This window comes from Pezoporus wallicus, unplaced genomic scaffold, assembly GCF_028554395.1.
Source record: "Pezoporus wallicus isolate ANWC-B61680 ecotype Strahan unplaced genomic scaffold, APGP_CSIRO_Pwel_v1 contig_6464, whole genome shotgun sequence".
NCBI lineage: Eukaryota > Metazoa > Chordata > Aves > Psittaciformes > Psittacidae > Pezoporus > Pezoporus wallicus.
In genome coordinates this window covers 2,751,554-2,769,699 of record NW_026642130.1, presented here as the reverse complement: position 1 = coordinate 2,769,699, position 18,146 = coordinate 2,751,554, and the positions used below count along the sequence as shown (strand labels likewise).

General features: G+C 41.4%; 1 protein-coding gene across 6 annotated transcripts in view; it reads right to left on the bottom strand.

Moving 5' to 3' along the window:
• The window catches only part of PKHD1 (PKHD1 ciliary IPT domain containing fibrocystin/polyductin), a 254,467-nt gene that overhangs the window by 119,745 nt on the left and 116,576 nt on the right, over positions 1-18,146 (bottom strand). For all 6 annotated transcript variants that reach the window (XR_008974692.1, XM_057427481.1, XM_057427480.1 and 3 more), the window contains exons 38-44: positions 14,820-15,027; positions 13,706-13,863; positions 11,949-12,143; positions 10,798-10,923; positions 7,623-7,756; positions 1,656-1,768; positions 290-389 (exon numbers count right to left, since the gene is read on the bottom strand). Coding sequence is in view for 5 of the 6 variants with exons in the window: in XM_057427481.1 (XP_057283464.1) it covers positions 290-389; positions 1,656-1,768; positions 7,623-7,756; positions 10,798-10,923; positions 11,949-12,143; positions 13,706-13,863; positions 14,820-15,027 (1,034 nt within the window). In the remaining variant the exon portion in view is untranslated. The remainder of the gene's footprint in view (positions 1-289; positions 390-1,655; positions 1,769-7,622; positions 7,757-10,797; positions 10,924-11,948; positions 12,144-13,705; positions 13,864-14,819; positions 15,028-18,146) is intronic.

Sequence of the window (18,146 nt, the reverse complement as noted above, 5' to 3'; positions counted from 1 at the left end):
TGGAACTAGATGAGTGTTGAAGTCCCTTCTAACCCAAACCATTCTATGATTCTGCAGTTATAGTGGCAGAAAGATGCTATCTGCTTACAGAGGGCACTGGCTGCTGATGAAAGCAGCACTGATTCTGCACTGAAGTAGTAAGAGCTCACATAAATTGTGTTTCTGGCTTAATCACCAAACTAGAAGCCTTCATCTGAGGGACATGGACATACAAAAGCTGATGTCAATGTAGAGGTCATATACTTGCAAAGATCCTGAGCATTGCAGAGGACAGTCAGGACAAACGTACCTGTGCTCCACCTTGACAGCTCCAGGCTCTGAAGCTGTTGAACTGAACAGGTCTGTTTGGGCTGTCTGGCAAATACTCTGGGTACACCAGCAACCCATACCTGTTTAGGAAAGAAAGGAAAGGAGACTGTTTCTTTACAGTACTTATATTCATGAGCAGATTTTCCTATTAATCATTTCAATATCTAAAATCTTACATCTGTAACAGTTCTCTGACTGAGACTTTATCATTTAATCCAAAATCAAAATCTGGTGGATAGCAATATTTATTTTAGAGGTCTAAGCATGCCAGAGAGGCTCATGAGCTTTCAATCCACATCACCTTTAGATAAGCCTGACATGAATCTGGACAGATAAGGAATTTCCATACCTTGGATTCCTCCAACTTGGTGTGCATCCTAAAGGTACACTTTCCTGAATGCAGACCTTGGTTTGACCTTCTCTGAGATTAATACCCAAATTTCCTGAGAATTTAGGTAGTTCTGTCCACTGACTTTAAGTATAATACATTTTTTTACTGTTGTTTCTCTTTTAGGGAAGTACAGCCAAAAGCTCTAATAAATTGTCATTCCTGGATGCTGCAGGAACAACAGTTCTATATAACGTTTGACATCCAAACAGCATCTTTTATGCCATTGGACTAGAAAGTGATTAGTTGTTTCAATCTACTTAATTAGAGGCCAAATTCTAATAGCTGAGTGTTCATGATGCTATGATGTAAAGCATCTTGAGGTAAGAAATACCACTCCAGGTTGTATAAGCCAGTGTCAAGTCTCTAATGGTGGCATGAAGGAGATGTTCAAAGAGGAGTGTAAGAAAGAAATAATGTACCTGTTCTCCTGAATGCCACCCTCTTCTGACCAAAACATCTGGCGTACTTTAAAATGAGCTTTCAATTCAACACATGAGCACATGCTTCAGTGCTTTGCTGTTAAATGGTTGATGACGAAATGTGTTAAATGTGGCACCTTAAACTACAGCAGGATCATTTAAACGTTGATGATGAAATGTGTTAAATGTGGCACCTTAAACTACAGCAGGATCATTTAAACGAGGTGGTAAATTGGTGGTTAACAGCACAGGGAACCAGTGAAAGTTAACAAATTGGGCTTGTGCATTGAAAATTCTAGGAAACCATTTGTGATCAGGCCCTGAAAAACAGCCCAACCATACGCTATCAAACACTGATTCTGATCTGCTGTGGAGAACTCTGCTTACAAAAGAGGAAGCCCTAAAATCGTGCAAAATTAGGGAAAAAAGAAAAATCCTGAAAGGAGGGAAAAAGCCTTTTCTGGTCACCACTGCAATTAATATTAACATTACTATGCACTGAAGGAAAATCTCTTTAACCAGAAATCCCCAAGTACCTTGTGCAGGAATGAGCTACGTTCTCACTGAAGGACAGGAGAGGCATTTTGGATGGTCTCTCAGGGGAGAGATGAAACAAATAGCCATACCCAGCAGCACACACTGTGTTACCCTGCAGAGAAACATATGTGACTATGAAAAATGATTACAACAGATTTCTGGAAATTAAAATAAACTTAAGAAAAACCCATAGTAAAATTGCAGCTGAAATCCATTCAAAGTCTCCTTAAGTCTGGCTGGTAGAAACTGGTACCTTGCTTCTGTGTCCTCAGTCTTGTCCTGTTTTACTCTGTTTGTGGGCCAGTCTTCAAAAAACTGTTCTCAAGAATAGAAACAATAGACAGTTTGTTTCAATAGAAACAAATGGCAGAAAATTTCACTATGAGTGTGGTGAGGCCTTGGCACAGGTTGCCCAGAGAAGCTGTGGCTTCCCCATCCCTGGCAGTGTTCAAGGCCAGGTTGGACAGGACTTGGAGCAACCCAGTCTGGTGCAAGTGAGTTATTTGAGTTGTATACAGTGGTTTAGGAGCTTTTCTACTCTAGGGAAATAAACTTCTCTTACCTGATTCATTTGGACAGCAGCCAAACCTAGATGGTTTTGGATGGTGCCCATGGTGCCCATATAGCAATGTTTTCACATGCACATCTCAGCACAGTCCCTCTCACCTACCTTAGATGTGTAAAAGTTTTATGCTAAAGTCCAGACTGGTGTCGTGGTTTAAACCCAGTCAGGTAATTCGTTCGCTCACTTCCCCCCCTTTCTTGCCCTCCCCCTGCTCTCGGAGGGACGGAGAGGAGAATCAAAAGAATGCAACTCCCACGGGTTGAGATAAGAACAGTTTAGTAACTAAGGTATAACACAAATCACTACTGCTACCACCAATGATAATAATGATAAAGGAAATAACAAGGGAACAGAATACAACACCTCACCACCCGCTGACCGATAACTCGCCCCCCTCAGCCCGACCAAGCACCGACCGATACCTCCTCCAACCCTGCAGTCTCCCAGCCCTTCCGGCTAACTCCCAGTTACATCCTGGGCATGACGTGCTGTGGTATGGAATACCTCTTTGGTCAGTTTGGGTCAGGTGTCCTGTCTCTGCTTCCTCCTGGCTTCCAAAGCACTGGAGGGGCCCAGTGGACTAGATACGTGCCCATACTGTCCCACACACCCTGCCACTCATGACTGTGCAGCCTTGGAGAAAACCTTTTGGTCCCCCTATATTGTTGTCTAACCCCAGACAAGACCCAAACCTGACTCTGCTTAACTTTTGAGATCAGACAAAATGGTTGTGGGTAGAACACAGCCTGTGTGTGTGCCAACATGCTGATCCCCATCACAATCAGCAGGCAGGTCCCAAGGATACCCAAAGGCCATTCAGAGCCTTCAGAACTCTCAGTTGATGCTGCTGTGCTTGTCACTGGGGCTGGTGTAGCTGCTGTGCTTGCCGGCTCTCCCACCGCCAGCTTCTCTTTTCCTGAGTCCAGCTCTTCCTCCTCTGCCGTGCTGGGAAGTGCTGCGTGGTCTCCTGCATCCTCCTGGGGCTCGGCGGGTGGCTGCCGGGGAATGCTCTCGGCCGTCGCGGAGCTGGGCTCCTCCGCGGGGCTCGGCTCGGCCGTGGGGCTCGGCTCCTCCGCGGGGCTCGGCTCCTCCGCCGCCTTATCCCGCTGCTCGGCAGCCGCTTCCTTCTGCTCCTCGACCGCCCCGGCCTCCTCCACCCGCAGCCGTCCCTTCGCGGCCTCCGGCCCCGCTCCCGCCGCCGCTTGGTCCCCGGGGCCGCTCTCCCGGGCCGCTTCAGCAGCCGCCGGCTCCCGGGACCGCTCCCCCTCGGCTCCCCGCAGCCTCACGAAGATGGAGAGTAGGGCGAGGGCCAGGACGGTGAAGAGCAGCCGGACGGCCAGGTACAAGTCCACGGCCACGTCCGTCCCGCCCTGCTGCTGGAGCCCACCCGTATTACAAGCCATTGCCATAAAGCACAGTGAGACAAGAACCTTAGCCCAGGCCCCACACTTGATAAACACTAACACAGCAAATACCGGCTCTACGTAAGTTACAACATTCTGAAGCTGTGAGATCAAGAAGAACAACTCTGATACCCAATAAATCAGCATTGTGACGAATGACTATTAATCCAGTCAAATCTGTCGTTATCTCAACCCTTCGTGCCCCACGTTGGGCGCCAAAAAGAACTGTCGTGGTTTAAACCCAGTCAGGTAATTACTCAGCCTGGTAAACTTAGGCTCCCTTTCCAGGAAAAAAATAAGGCACATGTTATTCTTCTGCATGGGGCTGAGGTAAATTCTGGTCTATCCTTAGATAAGATTATTTGTTCTCTGGAGCTATCCAGCTCTCCAAGCGGACTCTAAGATGATCTTTTTTTTCAGCTATAAGAAAAGCTTGTTCTCTAAGATCAGGACTGACACCCCCCACTGCCATTCATAGTCACTGGACAGTGTTAAAACACTAATGACTTTTTGGTCCCTTATGGTCCAAATCAAAGCTGAGCCTGGTGACCTAGAGGTGAAAGCCTCCATATACAAATTACTTTCTTCTGACCCATCCAAGTGTGCTCCCTGCAGTCGTGATCTCTGACGTCTGTCAAGCAACAAACTATCAATACCCAAAGCACTGCTTTGTCTGTCCCCTGGTAAAACTGCTGCTTTTTCTGAAAGCACAGCCACAGACCCTTTTCCTTTAACAAAATACTTCTGCAGTCCAGTCACATTATTTGCAGGATCTTTTACTTATGATTCCAATCCCGTGTTCTGCAGATGATTCATACGGAAAAACCTGCATATTTATTCAGCCAGCTAGTGGCTGGAGGGCAGGGGTTTTAGGCAAGCGGGGAATTTTGTGTGGAAATCAATTCTTTGTGGAAGTCAGTGTATTACGAACATCCATGCAACCAAAATTCCAGAGAGAAACTACCTTCCTGAGCATGCCAAATACCTGCAGGTATTCATTGCAAGTCAGTAAAATAAAGTGGCTGACATTTTAAGTGTTTCTTAACTGTACAACACTGGTAATGTAAATATTTCATGAATTTCTTTTAGATAGTCAAAAGTTCAACTGTTGACAATAAAGATGACATAAAAGCTCTACAGAGTGTGCCCAGCACCTCTCCCTTAGTTTCAAAACCTGGCAGGATGCAAGCAGTACCCCCAGTGGGTTCTCTTCAATGTGTGCTCACCTTGCAAATGGATTTAGAAAAGATCTGAGTAGAGATGAAATGCTGAGAAACAATTGACATGGAACAGATGTAGCCTCCCCTCTTTAGCACTGTGGAGAATGGCTTCGTTGGGTGATACTGGGAGACAAACTCATTTGTCAATGGTGTGACCATCAGTGACTCCTCTGACATGGAAACACAGGCTGGTCTCCACCCTGTTCACTCATTTAAGCTTTTTCCTGGTCCTCAACACCACAGCAAGAAAGGAAAGGAAGGATGTTTGTCGAATTTCTCAGGCCCAGTCTGTATATTGTTGTCTGCATATTGGCTCTGGGATTTAAGGGCATTGAATGCTTATGAAGAGGAAGCTACTATGAAAGGTCCAAGACCCAGTGGGTCCAAGGGAGCCAAGAGGAAAAGATAAAAAACCATTTTCTATTCCTGCACGCAGAAAGAAAACCAGGACTATAAGGCATGCCTTTCAGTAACATAAGAGCCAATATCAAAGAGGAGCATCTTCAGTTCATGCTGCTAACATCTAAAAGGCAAGAAACCAGTCTACTAATGAAATTGCATTAAGACACTAAAAATTAATAACCAGGGCTTCCATACTTTACTAAAAAAAAAACCTAACACAAACTAATCTTGTAATAACCATTTTCCAGTTATACTATATGAGTATAAAATTTTATCTAACAACCTGATTCACAAATGCACTTGAGAGCTTAAGTCAAATGGAAACCAGCGGGAACTGGGTCTCCAAATGTCTTTGCAGGCTCAGGTTTGAGTGACTGCTGTCCCAGTTTCAACACTGCTTAGGAGATCACCAATTTTTGAGGAAATTTTAGCTCTTCAGTCACCCATGCAAATTTAGGCTCCCAAGTAAATTGAGTAGCTATGAAAATATTATTGAAGGACTCACCAAGCAAACACAAAACCTAACAATCTCTTAACATTAAAATCTAGAGGAGGAAAAGTCTATATTCCATTTCATGGCCTGGAAACCAGGGAATGAGAAGATGAGCCTTTCCCATTCAAACCTCCTTATTAAATTACCTAAAAAGCAATGTCCAGTTCTTGAGCCATTCAATCAGTTAAAAGGTGCTGAAACTCTGTAACATCATGATGCTGGTCTTGGACCAGTATCCCTTGCATTTAATGATTAATACTGTACTAAGAAAAAGTCCACAAGACACAAGTGTCTTGCCTGGAAGACGTGACTTTTTCTCTTAATATCCCTGTCCTTTCACGTCTTTTGTTGAGCACTGCTAGGTGCTGTAGAACAGTAAGTGCAACTAATAACAATTTTAAGCTAGGTAACTTCCTCATATTTTTCGTTTGTTGCTGAAATGCCCCAAATAGCCCACTCTGAGAGACCGATGACAATGAGGTTTATCAGCAACCCTTCAAGGGCCATCTGTTATTCTGCCTTGAGTAGCACACATCTGGAGAGCAGACTTAACCTCAGTGTTCAGGTATGCAGCCACAGATGCAGCTTTGGGGTTATCTATGAAGACATGTGAACCAAGAGAGCTAAACAAATGTGCTAAAAACCAACCACAGTCAGTTCACATGTACCCATAGAGATAATTGAAGCAAACCTTTTCAAAAGCTGAGCCAATGGCGATCAAGTAGATAGCTCCAGGGTAAGTCAGTGCATGATAGTACAAAAGTCTGTGTTTAGCAGAGCTGAAATTCATGTGATTCTGCCTAGTTGTTGTTTTTTTAACCATATTTGATGGTCTTAAAAATGATAAATATGCCCTTGAGGGAATTGCATAAAAGTTCTCTCCTTCTTCCTAAGTAATATCGACTTCATTCTAACATAGGAAATGTGTTGGTCTCTTTTTCACCTTCAAATTTAGGTGCAATTCTTTCCTCTTGGAACAGAAGCCCAGGGGCAACTAGGTCTTCACATACTGTTAATAATTGATTTGGTTTCGGTGGGTTAGTAATAGAACAGGTTCAGATTTATTTTTTTAATGAAAATGTGCATTTTTCACAACTGAAACAGTGCTAAGAAAGGTCAGTTTCAATGAAATTCCAGACTTAAAATAGTTGAGAAGGATTAATGGTTTGAAATCATATTTTTTTCCATGAAACTCTTAAAAGTAACTCTTTATTCTAAAATGTAAGCGACTTGAACAAGACAAAAATGTATGAACTAAAAGAAAGCATCAGAGAATTAGTGAATAAAAAGATTTTTACTGCACTCAACTTTTTGATGTGAGGGCTTTTTGAGATTTCAATATTTTAGCACTATTTAGAAAACAGAAGCTTCATTTCTTTTAAAATCAATGTCATTTTCATAGAACAGGGAACACGTTCGCCTTCTCACCCTGAAATGTAAATCTTGGACTGTACATAAGTTGTCATTTTATACCCAGACAGGGGCACATTTGATATAGCTGAGTGTTCATGCGCTTGTCATCAGTCCATTAAAATTGAAATGATTTTTTTTTTTTTTTTAATTCTAAAGAAGCTGAGCCTAGGCATTTTCCCAGTTTTTATGAATCCATGAGTATTAAAATATAGTTTCCCAGGATGAGGGATCTCACTGCAATATTTTGTTCCACTCAAGTGCTGTAAAATATTCAGTAATAAATTTGCCCATGAATACAATTTATTTTGTAATATGCACTTGTTTCAATATCCCACCACAAGCATAGTTCCTGACAGCTCAGCCAAGAATGAAACGTTGTGTATACGATCTCCCAGAAAAATGAATCTCCTTGTTTTCCTAATATCTTTGATTAGAAAGGAAACATTTGGTTTTATACATGTACTTCTTACCTTGATGTGGTTGGCAGGAGCCCTGATGTACATCCCTGCTGGTGACAGTGTCTCAATGTTGGATAAACCATCGGTTCCAGAAAGGCTAATCACTATGTTGTTATTGACACTGTTCCCCTCTTCGAGGCCCTCTCCTTTAAGAAAGAAATTAAAAAACAGCCCAACACAGTGGTACCCAGCATAGAAAAGGAAAGACTGTGCTCTTCAAAGATGTCAGAAGCCACAATCAAGAGCCGATCAGCATTATAAACATGATAAAAAACAGCTTCTGACACAAAAAGCTTAGACTTTACCAAGATAAAAACAATCAAGGAAAGGAATGCTGTAATACATATCCTACAAGGAAGCAACAGAGACAGTGATTCTGCAATTCAATATGCAAAAGGCCCTGTACCAGGTGCTATATATGAATACAACACCAGACATACTGTACCACAGGTTTATGGAGAATATTGATAAAAGGGATACTATAAAGCACATTTACAGTTGGAAAAAGAGAGATTCATAGCGAGGAAGCAACTCACCTATGCACAGCATATACAGGTCTGCTTCTGGCAGTACAAGAATTAAAAGTCCTGTCTATCTATCGATCTATCTCATCTCCTGTGTCTGCATCCACTATCTTACTTACCTCTTAGAAAATTTCAAGATAGACTTAAAATCACCTGATACGGCTCTGCACAGAAGTGGGAGGTTTCCCCCCCCAAACAATGAAATAGGAGAAGATAAGGAAAAATCAATCAACCAATTGATCATACAACTCAGAGTCATGGGGGTGCCCCAGCTCTAGTAATAAAGTAAGAAATAATAATAATAATAGTTAAAAACAGAAATATCTTTTTAAATGACACCATAAAGAAATGTGCCACCAAACAGCAAAAAAGTGTACAGTCCTATATAAACCAAGTCCAAACCAGGAGACATCAACGTAACTCCTGCTACTCTAGTGTTTTGGAAGCAGAATAAAAAGTGGAACATCTCTGTTTGTCCCACACTAGGAGCAAATAAAACCTATTTAGTTTTGTTTATCAAACTGTCCTGGGTTCAGCAGTAGCAGTCAATTTTTCTCCTTCTTGGTAGCTGGTGCAGTGCTGTGTTTTGACTTCCAGCCTGGGAACAGTGCTGGTGATACTGATGTTTTCAGTTGTTGCTAAGTGATGTTTACCCTGACCAAGGACTTTGTGAGCCTCATGCTCTGCCAGGGAGGACAAGAAGCCGGCAGGAAGCAGAGATGGGGCGCCTGACCCAGGCTAGCCAAAGAGGTATTCCATACCACAGCACGTCATGCCCAGGGAGGGTAACTGGGAGTTACCCAGAAGGACACAGGGTCTTCTGGGTCGGATTTGTTTCTTGGCTGGTGGTATCGTATTCTCTTCCCTTGTTATTTTCTCTTATCATTGTTGTTGGTGGTGGTAGCGGTGGTGATTTGTGTTGTACATTGGTTGCTGGACTGTTCTTGTCTCAACCCGTGGGAGTTGCACTCTTTTGATTCTCCTCCCCATCCCTCCGGGAGTGGGGAAGGGGGGGGGGGGGGGCGGCGGCTCGATTGCTTTCAGCCCGGCACCACTCACTGGGAGTGAGTGAACAAGCTGTCTGGCTAGGGTTTAAACCACAACACAAACATAAATTATTATCTGCAAATATACCTGCTCAAGTTCAATTCCAAGTATAGATTCATTCTCCAATCATTATTACCCCAAATGTAAGCTACTTCACAGGAAGCCCTATGTCCTTTGGTTTTGGGACTGACAGTAATTATTTTCAGCCTTCTTCTCTGTCTTCTGATCTTTTCTCCAGTTTTGGAACAAGATCCATTTAGGAAATGTTTTCTTTCCAGGCTGTATTTACTACAAACACTGCCACTACCAGAGCATGCACAGGATCTTAAAGCAGTCCTTTAGACAGCGATATAGGTTTTTGAGGTGACATGAAAGGTCTTGGCTTCCAAGCTGAGACCTGGTGTGTCAATTAATTTTAAGCCCAGAGCGACTTTTTATGACAGTCTTGCAAACCTCCTGGAAATAAGGGTTTTAGATGAAATCACTGAGGGAGTCCAATTCTGGTGCTGCAAATAGTCAGCTATAATAAATATTCCTTCACAGGCAACAAAATGATATATAAATTCATCCATCAGACCCTCTGGAGCTGCTGACAGTGAAGCCATTAAAGACATTTGGGGATAAGGTGTATTCAGGCTAAAACCTCAATGGAAACATTCAGTACAGCCCACAGTCCTTTAACTCAGACACATGTCCTTGCACGAGTGAGCCAAGGCATGCTGGCATGTTGGAGATCTTGTTCTGCTTCCCCAGGGCCACAAGGGCTCTCTGCATCACCTTGGGCAAGTAGTTACAACTCTCTGAGCCAGCTCTCTTAATCTGCAAGATGTGTATGATCTCTCTCATTTTATAGCCTCTTCTGTTTAAATCATGATCTATCACTTCTCATTACGTTTATGCACAGGACCTAGCATAGGGACTCGCTGCATGTGTAGAACTGCAGGATCAAGACTGAAGGCTTTTTTTTCCTCCCTCTGTTTATCTTAAAATTGGTCATTTTTATCCCGTCTCTGATGGAAAACAAAATTTGAGCTATATCTTTAGGTATTCAGGCAACGTGAGATCCCAGCAGAAGATGCTGCAAGTCAGTCTCCTGATGGTTAGTTAGAAGAAATATTTTGGGTTTTAACATTTTTGTTGCTCCAAGCTCCCATTTATTTAAGTGCTAAATCCTCTGCTTAACTTTTAACATATGCTTTCACTCCATTATCTTCTGTCAAATGACTGAAGCTAAAGGTAAGTATGCTCTTAAATGCTTCACTGAACTGGGGTCTTAAATATTGCATGATGGTGCTCTTCCAAAGGCAGATAAATCAATGCACCAAAAAAGTCACCATTCACTTGTACACTTTAAAAAAAAAGAATCCAAATAAAATAAAGACTGACCTGAGGAAATAGAGAATGTATGGTTCAATGGAAATAGCTGCAAGAAGTTGCCTGTGGAATCATGGCAGCTTTATTCCAAATTCACCAATACTAGAAAATGCAGATGATGTGATTAAAGTTCTCAGAGTGCAGTTAAGGATCTGTCCTTCTTTCCTCCAAAAGCATTTCATGAAAATGGTAATCAGCTCATGTTGTTGTTACATGTATTGATATTTTCCTACTTCACTTACCCAGCAGAACCCCATGGCCTGAAATGTTACAGAAAACATTACTGTCCACACTAAGGTTTGAGATCCCAGTCAGACGGAGTCCTTGTCCAAAGGAGTCCAAAACACAACAGCCACGTATGTAAGAGTCTGGAAAGAAATGAGTGCTGTGAGCAAAAAGCACAGTGTAGCTTGAGGGTTGAGAGAGTTTTATACTAGCTCGTCATTGACGATGTGTAATTAATCCTTTTGGCTTCAGCTGCCCACCTGTACTCATTCAAACAATTCCAACAGTCAGGAATTGCTGAGATGAGCACAGTAGAGAAGAGGGACCTTGAATGCAGAAATGTGTTAATGGAGATGGCTCACTGTTCTGAGGAAGTAGGAGATTCAGTGAAAGGAGAGAATAGGATTCCAGAGTCGAAATATGAGTTGATTGAAGTTATGGATGTTTGAAGTGGGATTGAAGGAGAGGAAGAGCATCTCAGAAGGGCAGTGAGCACAAGGCAGGTATTTTGTACACCTTTTCTAGCCAGTAACAGTGACATGCCCACTGTACTCCAGGATCATGGTCAGTGCTACCTTCTGACACCAGGAAGTCAAGATCCTCAGACAGTGACAAACATGTCATAGGAAAGGCAAAAGGCTGGATTAGCTGGAGGCAGAAGCCCCATACAGTACCCTTAAGACATTATTTGAGCCCACCTAATTTGCTGCTATAACCACCAGTCATCAGAGCCCTCATTGCCACATCCACAGGAATGAATTTTGCACTTATCACAGAGAAAATCAAAAGAACTTAATATGTTCCTTAATCTTCAGGTGACAGAATTAAATTTTGGTCTATGGAACCACACAGCCTTGAGCCACCTCTGGGCTCCCTCACAGTGTATTAGCTCATTCATTTCCAGAGCTAGAAGCAGCATGCCAACTCAGAGGTGTGGAATCAAAATGAAATATTATTTTAGGAAGAAGCTGTCCAGAGATGCAAAGGAACTAAAGTACCTTTAAGCACTCTATCAAGTTTCACATGGGCTTAGATTACAGGTGAGTTTTTCTCATGTTTACTGATCCACTTCGTCATCTAACCGGAGAGCTGAGCAGGTTTTGAGGACATCTGCCCCAGCTTTGGGCAGGAAAAGGTGAACACGTGAGACCGTTCAGGCCCAACTCACCTGCCATCTTTGCACTGCCAACAACAGTGAGGGCACTGCAGTGCTGCCGAAACGCTTGGCCCATGTGGCGGAATTGGACCCCTTCCACCTGAAGCCGAGTTGCCTCCCCCTGGAAGGCCTCCACAACCAGGATGGCCCCCAGGTCCCGAGCTCCCAGATGCCTCTCGCTTCGCTTGTACAGACACCTGGAGCCACCTAGAATACAACCAGGTGTGAGCTGTCAGTGTTACTTCTCTGTGGTGACCACAGGATGTGCAGGGTGACCCAACAAACATCATGGGACCCGCCACATTGACTCAGTAAGATCTCCAGCAGTGATCTAAAACATGGGACCAAGGACAAATAGCCCCAGGCAAGTGTATTAGATACTCCCTTTAAATACCCTCATGGTTCCTTTCCTAAGAGTCTGGACATTTTTAGACGAACATATATTAAAACCAGCAGGAAGCTGTGGTAGTTTTATGCCTTGGAAAGTTTCTTGTGTTCAATTTTAAATAGTCCTATGCATGGGGAAGATGGATTTGACATTGATTTACTGTGGGTGAGATTCGTGAAAAGGGGATTTGGCATGGATGTGCTGAACTAAACTGAAATGAGAACATTTTGAAATTCCTTTAAAACTCTTGCTCTCCTGGTTCTGCCTGCAGATGGATATGGAGCTTTTACTACCCCTAAAGACAAGGAAATTAAGTCACAGGGCTAGGGAAAGCATCGGCATTCCTGAAAGACATCCTTCAATGGATGTGTGCTTTTTAGTATGACAGGATTCAGGCTATGAATGAGCAACTTGGAAGCGTTCACTGGAAGCGTAGAGGAGATCTCAAATTCCAGCACTGCCTGCTTATGCTCAGTAATGTTCATTTTTCTTTCAAAGAAGGTAAATTAACCACAAAAAACACTGCTCACTCGTCTTCTGGTGACTCCTCTGAAAAATCCTCCTACCCTTTAACTCAAATAAAACCCTCAAACGGCTAGCATATTTCAGACTATATTTATGAGTTCCACAGAAAATGGACCATAAATCCATGAGTAATATAAGCAGTTGGCTGCTGGATATCAAATGAAGTCTGGTGTCACAGTCTGAAAGCCCAAGGCATTTTATTTTAAAGGAAACCTTACACCTGGGTTGCCAGATAACCTAACTCTGCTTAAATTATAATTGCTGTGTCTGATTCTGCTTTCTCATCAGCTGGCGTAAATCAGGAAGCCACCTGCCAAATTTCATGGTGTATCATACAGGTAAAACTAAAGGAGAACCAAGATACCTGACATTTGTTACTATATGCTACAAGAAACCATCACCTGTTATTTTTTCTTGGTATCCCTAAACACAAAACAACATCTCAATATTTTACACTGAAGAGTACAAACAGCACAGGGCTGTTTTGTTTTTCCTTTTTCTTAAAGTGACTTAATAGTAAACACAATTAAAAATTTAATGTATTATGTACACTGAAACATGTTTTCAGAAGATGCTTTCTTTTCTACACCCTTAGGCTCAGGCAAAATTAAAGGGTCTTTCCCAAGATGGCTTGAAACAACAGTGTGAAAATAATACATCTGAGATATTAGCATGAAAGGGAGTTCAGCTCTCGAGATTTCACACTTCAATGTCAAACAATGCCACTTTGCTGGCATTGGTATGTCTCAACGTTATGCTATCAAGAAAGAGTTCTAATACACAGTAGCACCACAATGTGATTTTAATGGAGCTATTTTCCTTCTCAGTACATTTATGCAAGAAAAGACCTCCTCACCTCTTGTCACACCTGCTTTTACACACTGTTTGAGATGTGACATCCTCTCCATTGTGACATTTCCTTGAACAACAACCCTTCTGCTAATCAGTGCCACCAGAGCACTCAAAGGCAGACCTTGGCCATTCACCCATCCTTCTCCAACACTGTGGGAGTATCTAAGGAAAAACACAAAAAAGGCACAAAAACATCTACACCTGCCAGGGGACAATAATGATGCTTACCCTAAGTTTATAACTGCAATTGCCCAAATTCAGAGCTTGTTTCAGTCCTTTTCTTTCTATGGACTGTGGTCACATCCACTGTGTTTGCATATATAGGCTAAATATATTTTTCTTGGCTGATGTTTACTTTCATCTTTTTGGCTTTCAAGCTCACATATTTTCCTTAGATTATGTATATTTATAACAAAATATTTCAGGCTTTGAATTTTCTTCCCAGAACATATTTGTGTGAAAACCATCAATACTTTTATCCTCAAGACCCAAATATTCCTGAAAATGATACCATTAATCTTCCTGTGCGTTGGAGTTGGTTCGCTCCCAAAGAGTAAAACATTTCAACACCTGGGCTCCAGGTGATAATGAGACGCAGTACAGTTTGTCCCAGATCTCCATGCACAGAAGACAATGAGAACATAAGGCAGTGAAACTACCACTCACTGGAAACTTGGAAGCAGTATTTCCAAACTGAAGTAATTAACTTTGAGTGCTGTTAATCAGCTTAAGAAAATCAGTCAAGAAGAGACGATTTTGGTTTTTTTTTAAGAAGTTAGACATTTTTGTGAAAAAAAAATTACACTTTCTCAAGAAATGACATAGAAATTTCTTTGTCAACCCTATGCAGAGGCCACTGGACTTTACTCATCATCAGTGTTTTCTGCTTCAAAGGTTTTCTGAGTTCATGGTAATGATAAGGAATTTAACCATAGTCAGAAACATTCAGGATTGAGCATCCACTAGCTTTAGGGGGAGGAAGAAACCCAAATATCTCTGACCGCTTTTGTTAAAGGGATTTATATAGTTATTATGTCCCACAGGAAACAGCAAATCTTCACTTTGATCACATTTTCCCTGGTTTAGTGTAGAAATCCCCTTGGCCCTTGAAAGAGTACCTGAGTGGCGATCTAAGGTACAGCTCCGTGTTATTTACAGACTCAATAACAGCCATTTCTTCTTGTTGCTGCCCGTCTCCGAGGCCTGTCCTTCCCACCACTATTTCATCACCAGGCTGCCAGTCAACAGGTTCCTGGAGCACTAATTGTGTGTCATTAGCATGAGCTGATGATTTCAAGTGTGTGAAAGATACTTGGGGCATCCAGCCTCAAAAAAAAAAAAAAAAGAAAAAAATTAAAGCAAGTCAATCAACATCAAAAAAACAGGAGCATCGTGCTTAGAAATCACTGCCTCATTTGGATCATCCCATAGTTATTAATTTCTTTCTGATGATGTGTAAAAGAAACAGATTAATGCTATGGAAAAGGGTTTGTGCACATCTGCTTGGATCAGGAATGCAGTGTTTTCCAAATGACATCTTCATTTCGTATCTTTTGTCTTTATTGGTCCCAAAAAAAAAAGCTGAAGAAAACATACTCAATATAAGTTTGCTCAGCTGATGGTTGCTCATGTGAGGAATACCCTCTTCTTCAGAAACCTTTATAACCAACAAAAAAAAACAAACGCTCTCTGCAGGGACCGTTATCCATCTGTGAGTGCAAAAAGCAATTTGAATTATCAGCTTCTCCAGTCTAGTGTCCAAAATGATATGAATCTAGACCTATAAGTAATTTGTGTTCACAAAACCAAATTCTTCTGTTAGCAACATTTCAGTAACATAGGTATAGACAAATATCACTACTTTCAAAAACTTTAAGAGTGACTAGATTGCTCAGCTAGCAGCATGAGGTGTTCTTGACACTGTCTCTGCTGGAGGATACAAAATAAGGGGTCATTTTTTGAAATCTTGGGTTAAGCAAAAAAAAAAAAGATATTTTTATCAAATCTTGGCCAATGTATTATTCAAAAAAATTGTTAGTAAGGGAATTGAAGACCTCCCTCATTTTTTTCCACATCAGTTTTTCTTTTAAAAATAAGAAAGGTAAAAATGTAAAAACTCCAATATCTTCCTTAAAAATTAAAGAAAAAAAGAAGTAGGTGTTTCATGTGAAAAGAATTTCCTTCAGCCTATTTCATCCAAAAGTGGAAATAACAAAATAACTACACATGCTATTTCAAATGTTTTAACTTTGGGACATTTTCCCAGAAAACTTGACTCTCAGAAAACACTGCTAAACCATATTTTTGGTGAGGCCTTGATCTGGCCAGACTGGAAAACACATTTTCAACCTTATGGTGAAGTGAAGGCCCGTGGGGATGAGATACAGGTTTGGCGAGCAGTGTGGGTAAGGTCAGCAGGATGAAGAGGAGCCCTTTCATCGCAACCTTAGGCCACCAGTGGAAGGCAATAGCAAGGCTACAACTGCAGTTTTCCAAATTTGCTCTTCTTCAGTGGGCATACTACCAAGCCTGTGTACAAAAAGCCCCAGCTATTCAACGTCTTGCCATTTCACTCTCCCTTTTACACTTCTTTCCTTTACGCTTATTAAAGTTTGTTTTAACTCCTGACATGGCTTGTTCCCTAACCGGCTTTGGAACAGATTGGTCCAGTGAGATCCAACACAATGAACACCATCAGGGGAGAGTATGTGCCTCATACACCCACCTTTAGTATATTTTTCCTTCCATCCTTTGCAATAGATCATAATTTACCTTTAGCCCACAGCAAGTTACTGTCCTCCCTGGCTGTACTATAGAAAAGTAATAACACCAGAAATCACTGAGGGTAGAGGTTGCATCCAATAAATCATTCTCCAATTATTTTAAGCAAGCTTCTCTCTCTCCATATCCTGTTTCACTTTCTTGTTGCTTATAGTCTGGTGTTCCAATTCATTCCTTAATGAAGATGGAAATAAAGAGTGGCACCTACAAGTCAGTAAATTCATTGTAGAATGACAGAAGGAAGAATCAAGTGTTTAGAATCTGTCATCTTGAAGTACATTTGAGCACCTGCTCTGTGTGTCATGATGGTCACCTAAACCTAGCTGAGATAGTTCTGGCTCCTTTTCTTTTCTTTTCTTTTTTCTTAAATCAGACTTGAAATTTCTCAACCTACAGCTAAGTGAATCTCCTAAACATCCTTCATTTAATGTGCTTCAGTTCTTATCATGGAACTGGTTTGGAACGCATCAAATGGATTTCCTTCAAATAAAACTAATGCAGAAGCTGTAATACAGTAGGACATATAATACACTTCATGTGTTAATAGAACAAGACTGGAATGACTCTACAGCAGCCTCCAAAATACATATAGTGTGGACGCTGCATCCTCAGCACCTACATCATTTGCTCTACAGATCTGCTTTTATTGGGACAGTTTTCTAGTGTAGACACAGCAAAAGCCCACCTTGCCATGCTCATGAGTACAGACATCAAAAATTTTCCCTGTGAGATCTCATCCTCAACACAGCTTTAGCCTGCTCAAAAAAATCCTTCTCTTGATGTCAGCCTATGCACATTCTTTTACTAACAGCAGTCTCATCATCTTTATTCATTTACCTTCTTTCATTGAGTGATCCTCGTGAATTTTTAGGACTCACATAAAAACGAACAACTGACAGCAGCCATCTGCATGTTGAGCAGCAGACAATTTTTCTGCATCTCTGGACATTTTGTTTATAGTACTGATTTGTGTGCATATGTTAATGTGTGTTTGTGTTCATCTGTGGCCAGACACACAACTGACTCCCGTTGTGTACATCTGTCACACATATACTACAGCAACACTGCTGGGCAACAATTCTTGTCATTAAGAGGTGCAAACCATCATTCTGCATTCAAAATATGCTCAAATAGAAAAGGTTTGTTTCAGGCTGTTCTCCAAGCTTTGAAACAAAATTTCTTTTAAGAAAACATTCTCAAGGCGTCTGTTTTTTTTTATTTCTCCCAGAAGAAGAGTATTCAAGGACCCAAACACACACCTTTTTTGTTTTCCTTCTTTTTTCTTTTTTTTTTTTGTTTGTTTTGATTTTTTTACTGCGCTCCCTTTCTCCCATTTCACATTTTGTTTTCTCTATTTTCCTGATGATTCATGTGGGGTGATGCACAGGTTTTGGTCAGCAATACTTTTCTTGTCAAGTCACCAATGAGAGAACATAAGTGAGGCTTCTTTGCCTTTACTATAACATATTCCTAGCGCTGTTTTGGTGGGATCCTATCATATACCCAAACAGAAACGTACCACACTGTTCCTTGAGTAGTTATTATCCACTGATGTTTAAATCACCCATTCCCCTTTCTAGGAAAAAAAAAGTACAGCTGGTAAACATAAAATTTCACTTTTTTAAGATAAAAAGTATACATAGCAATCTATATCTGACATAATT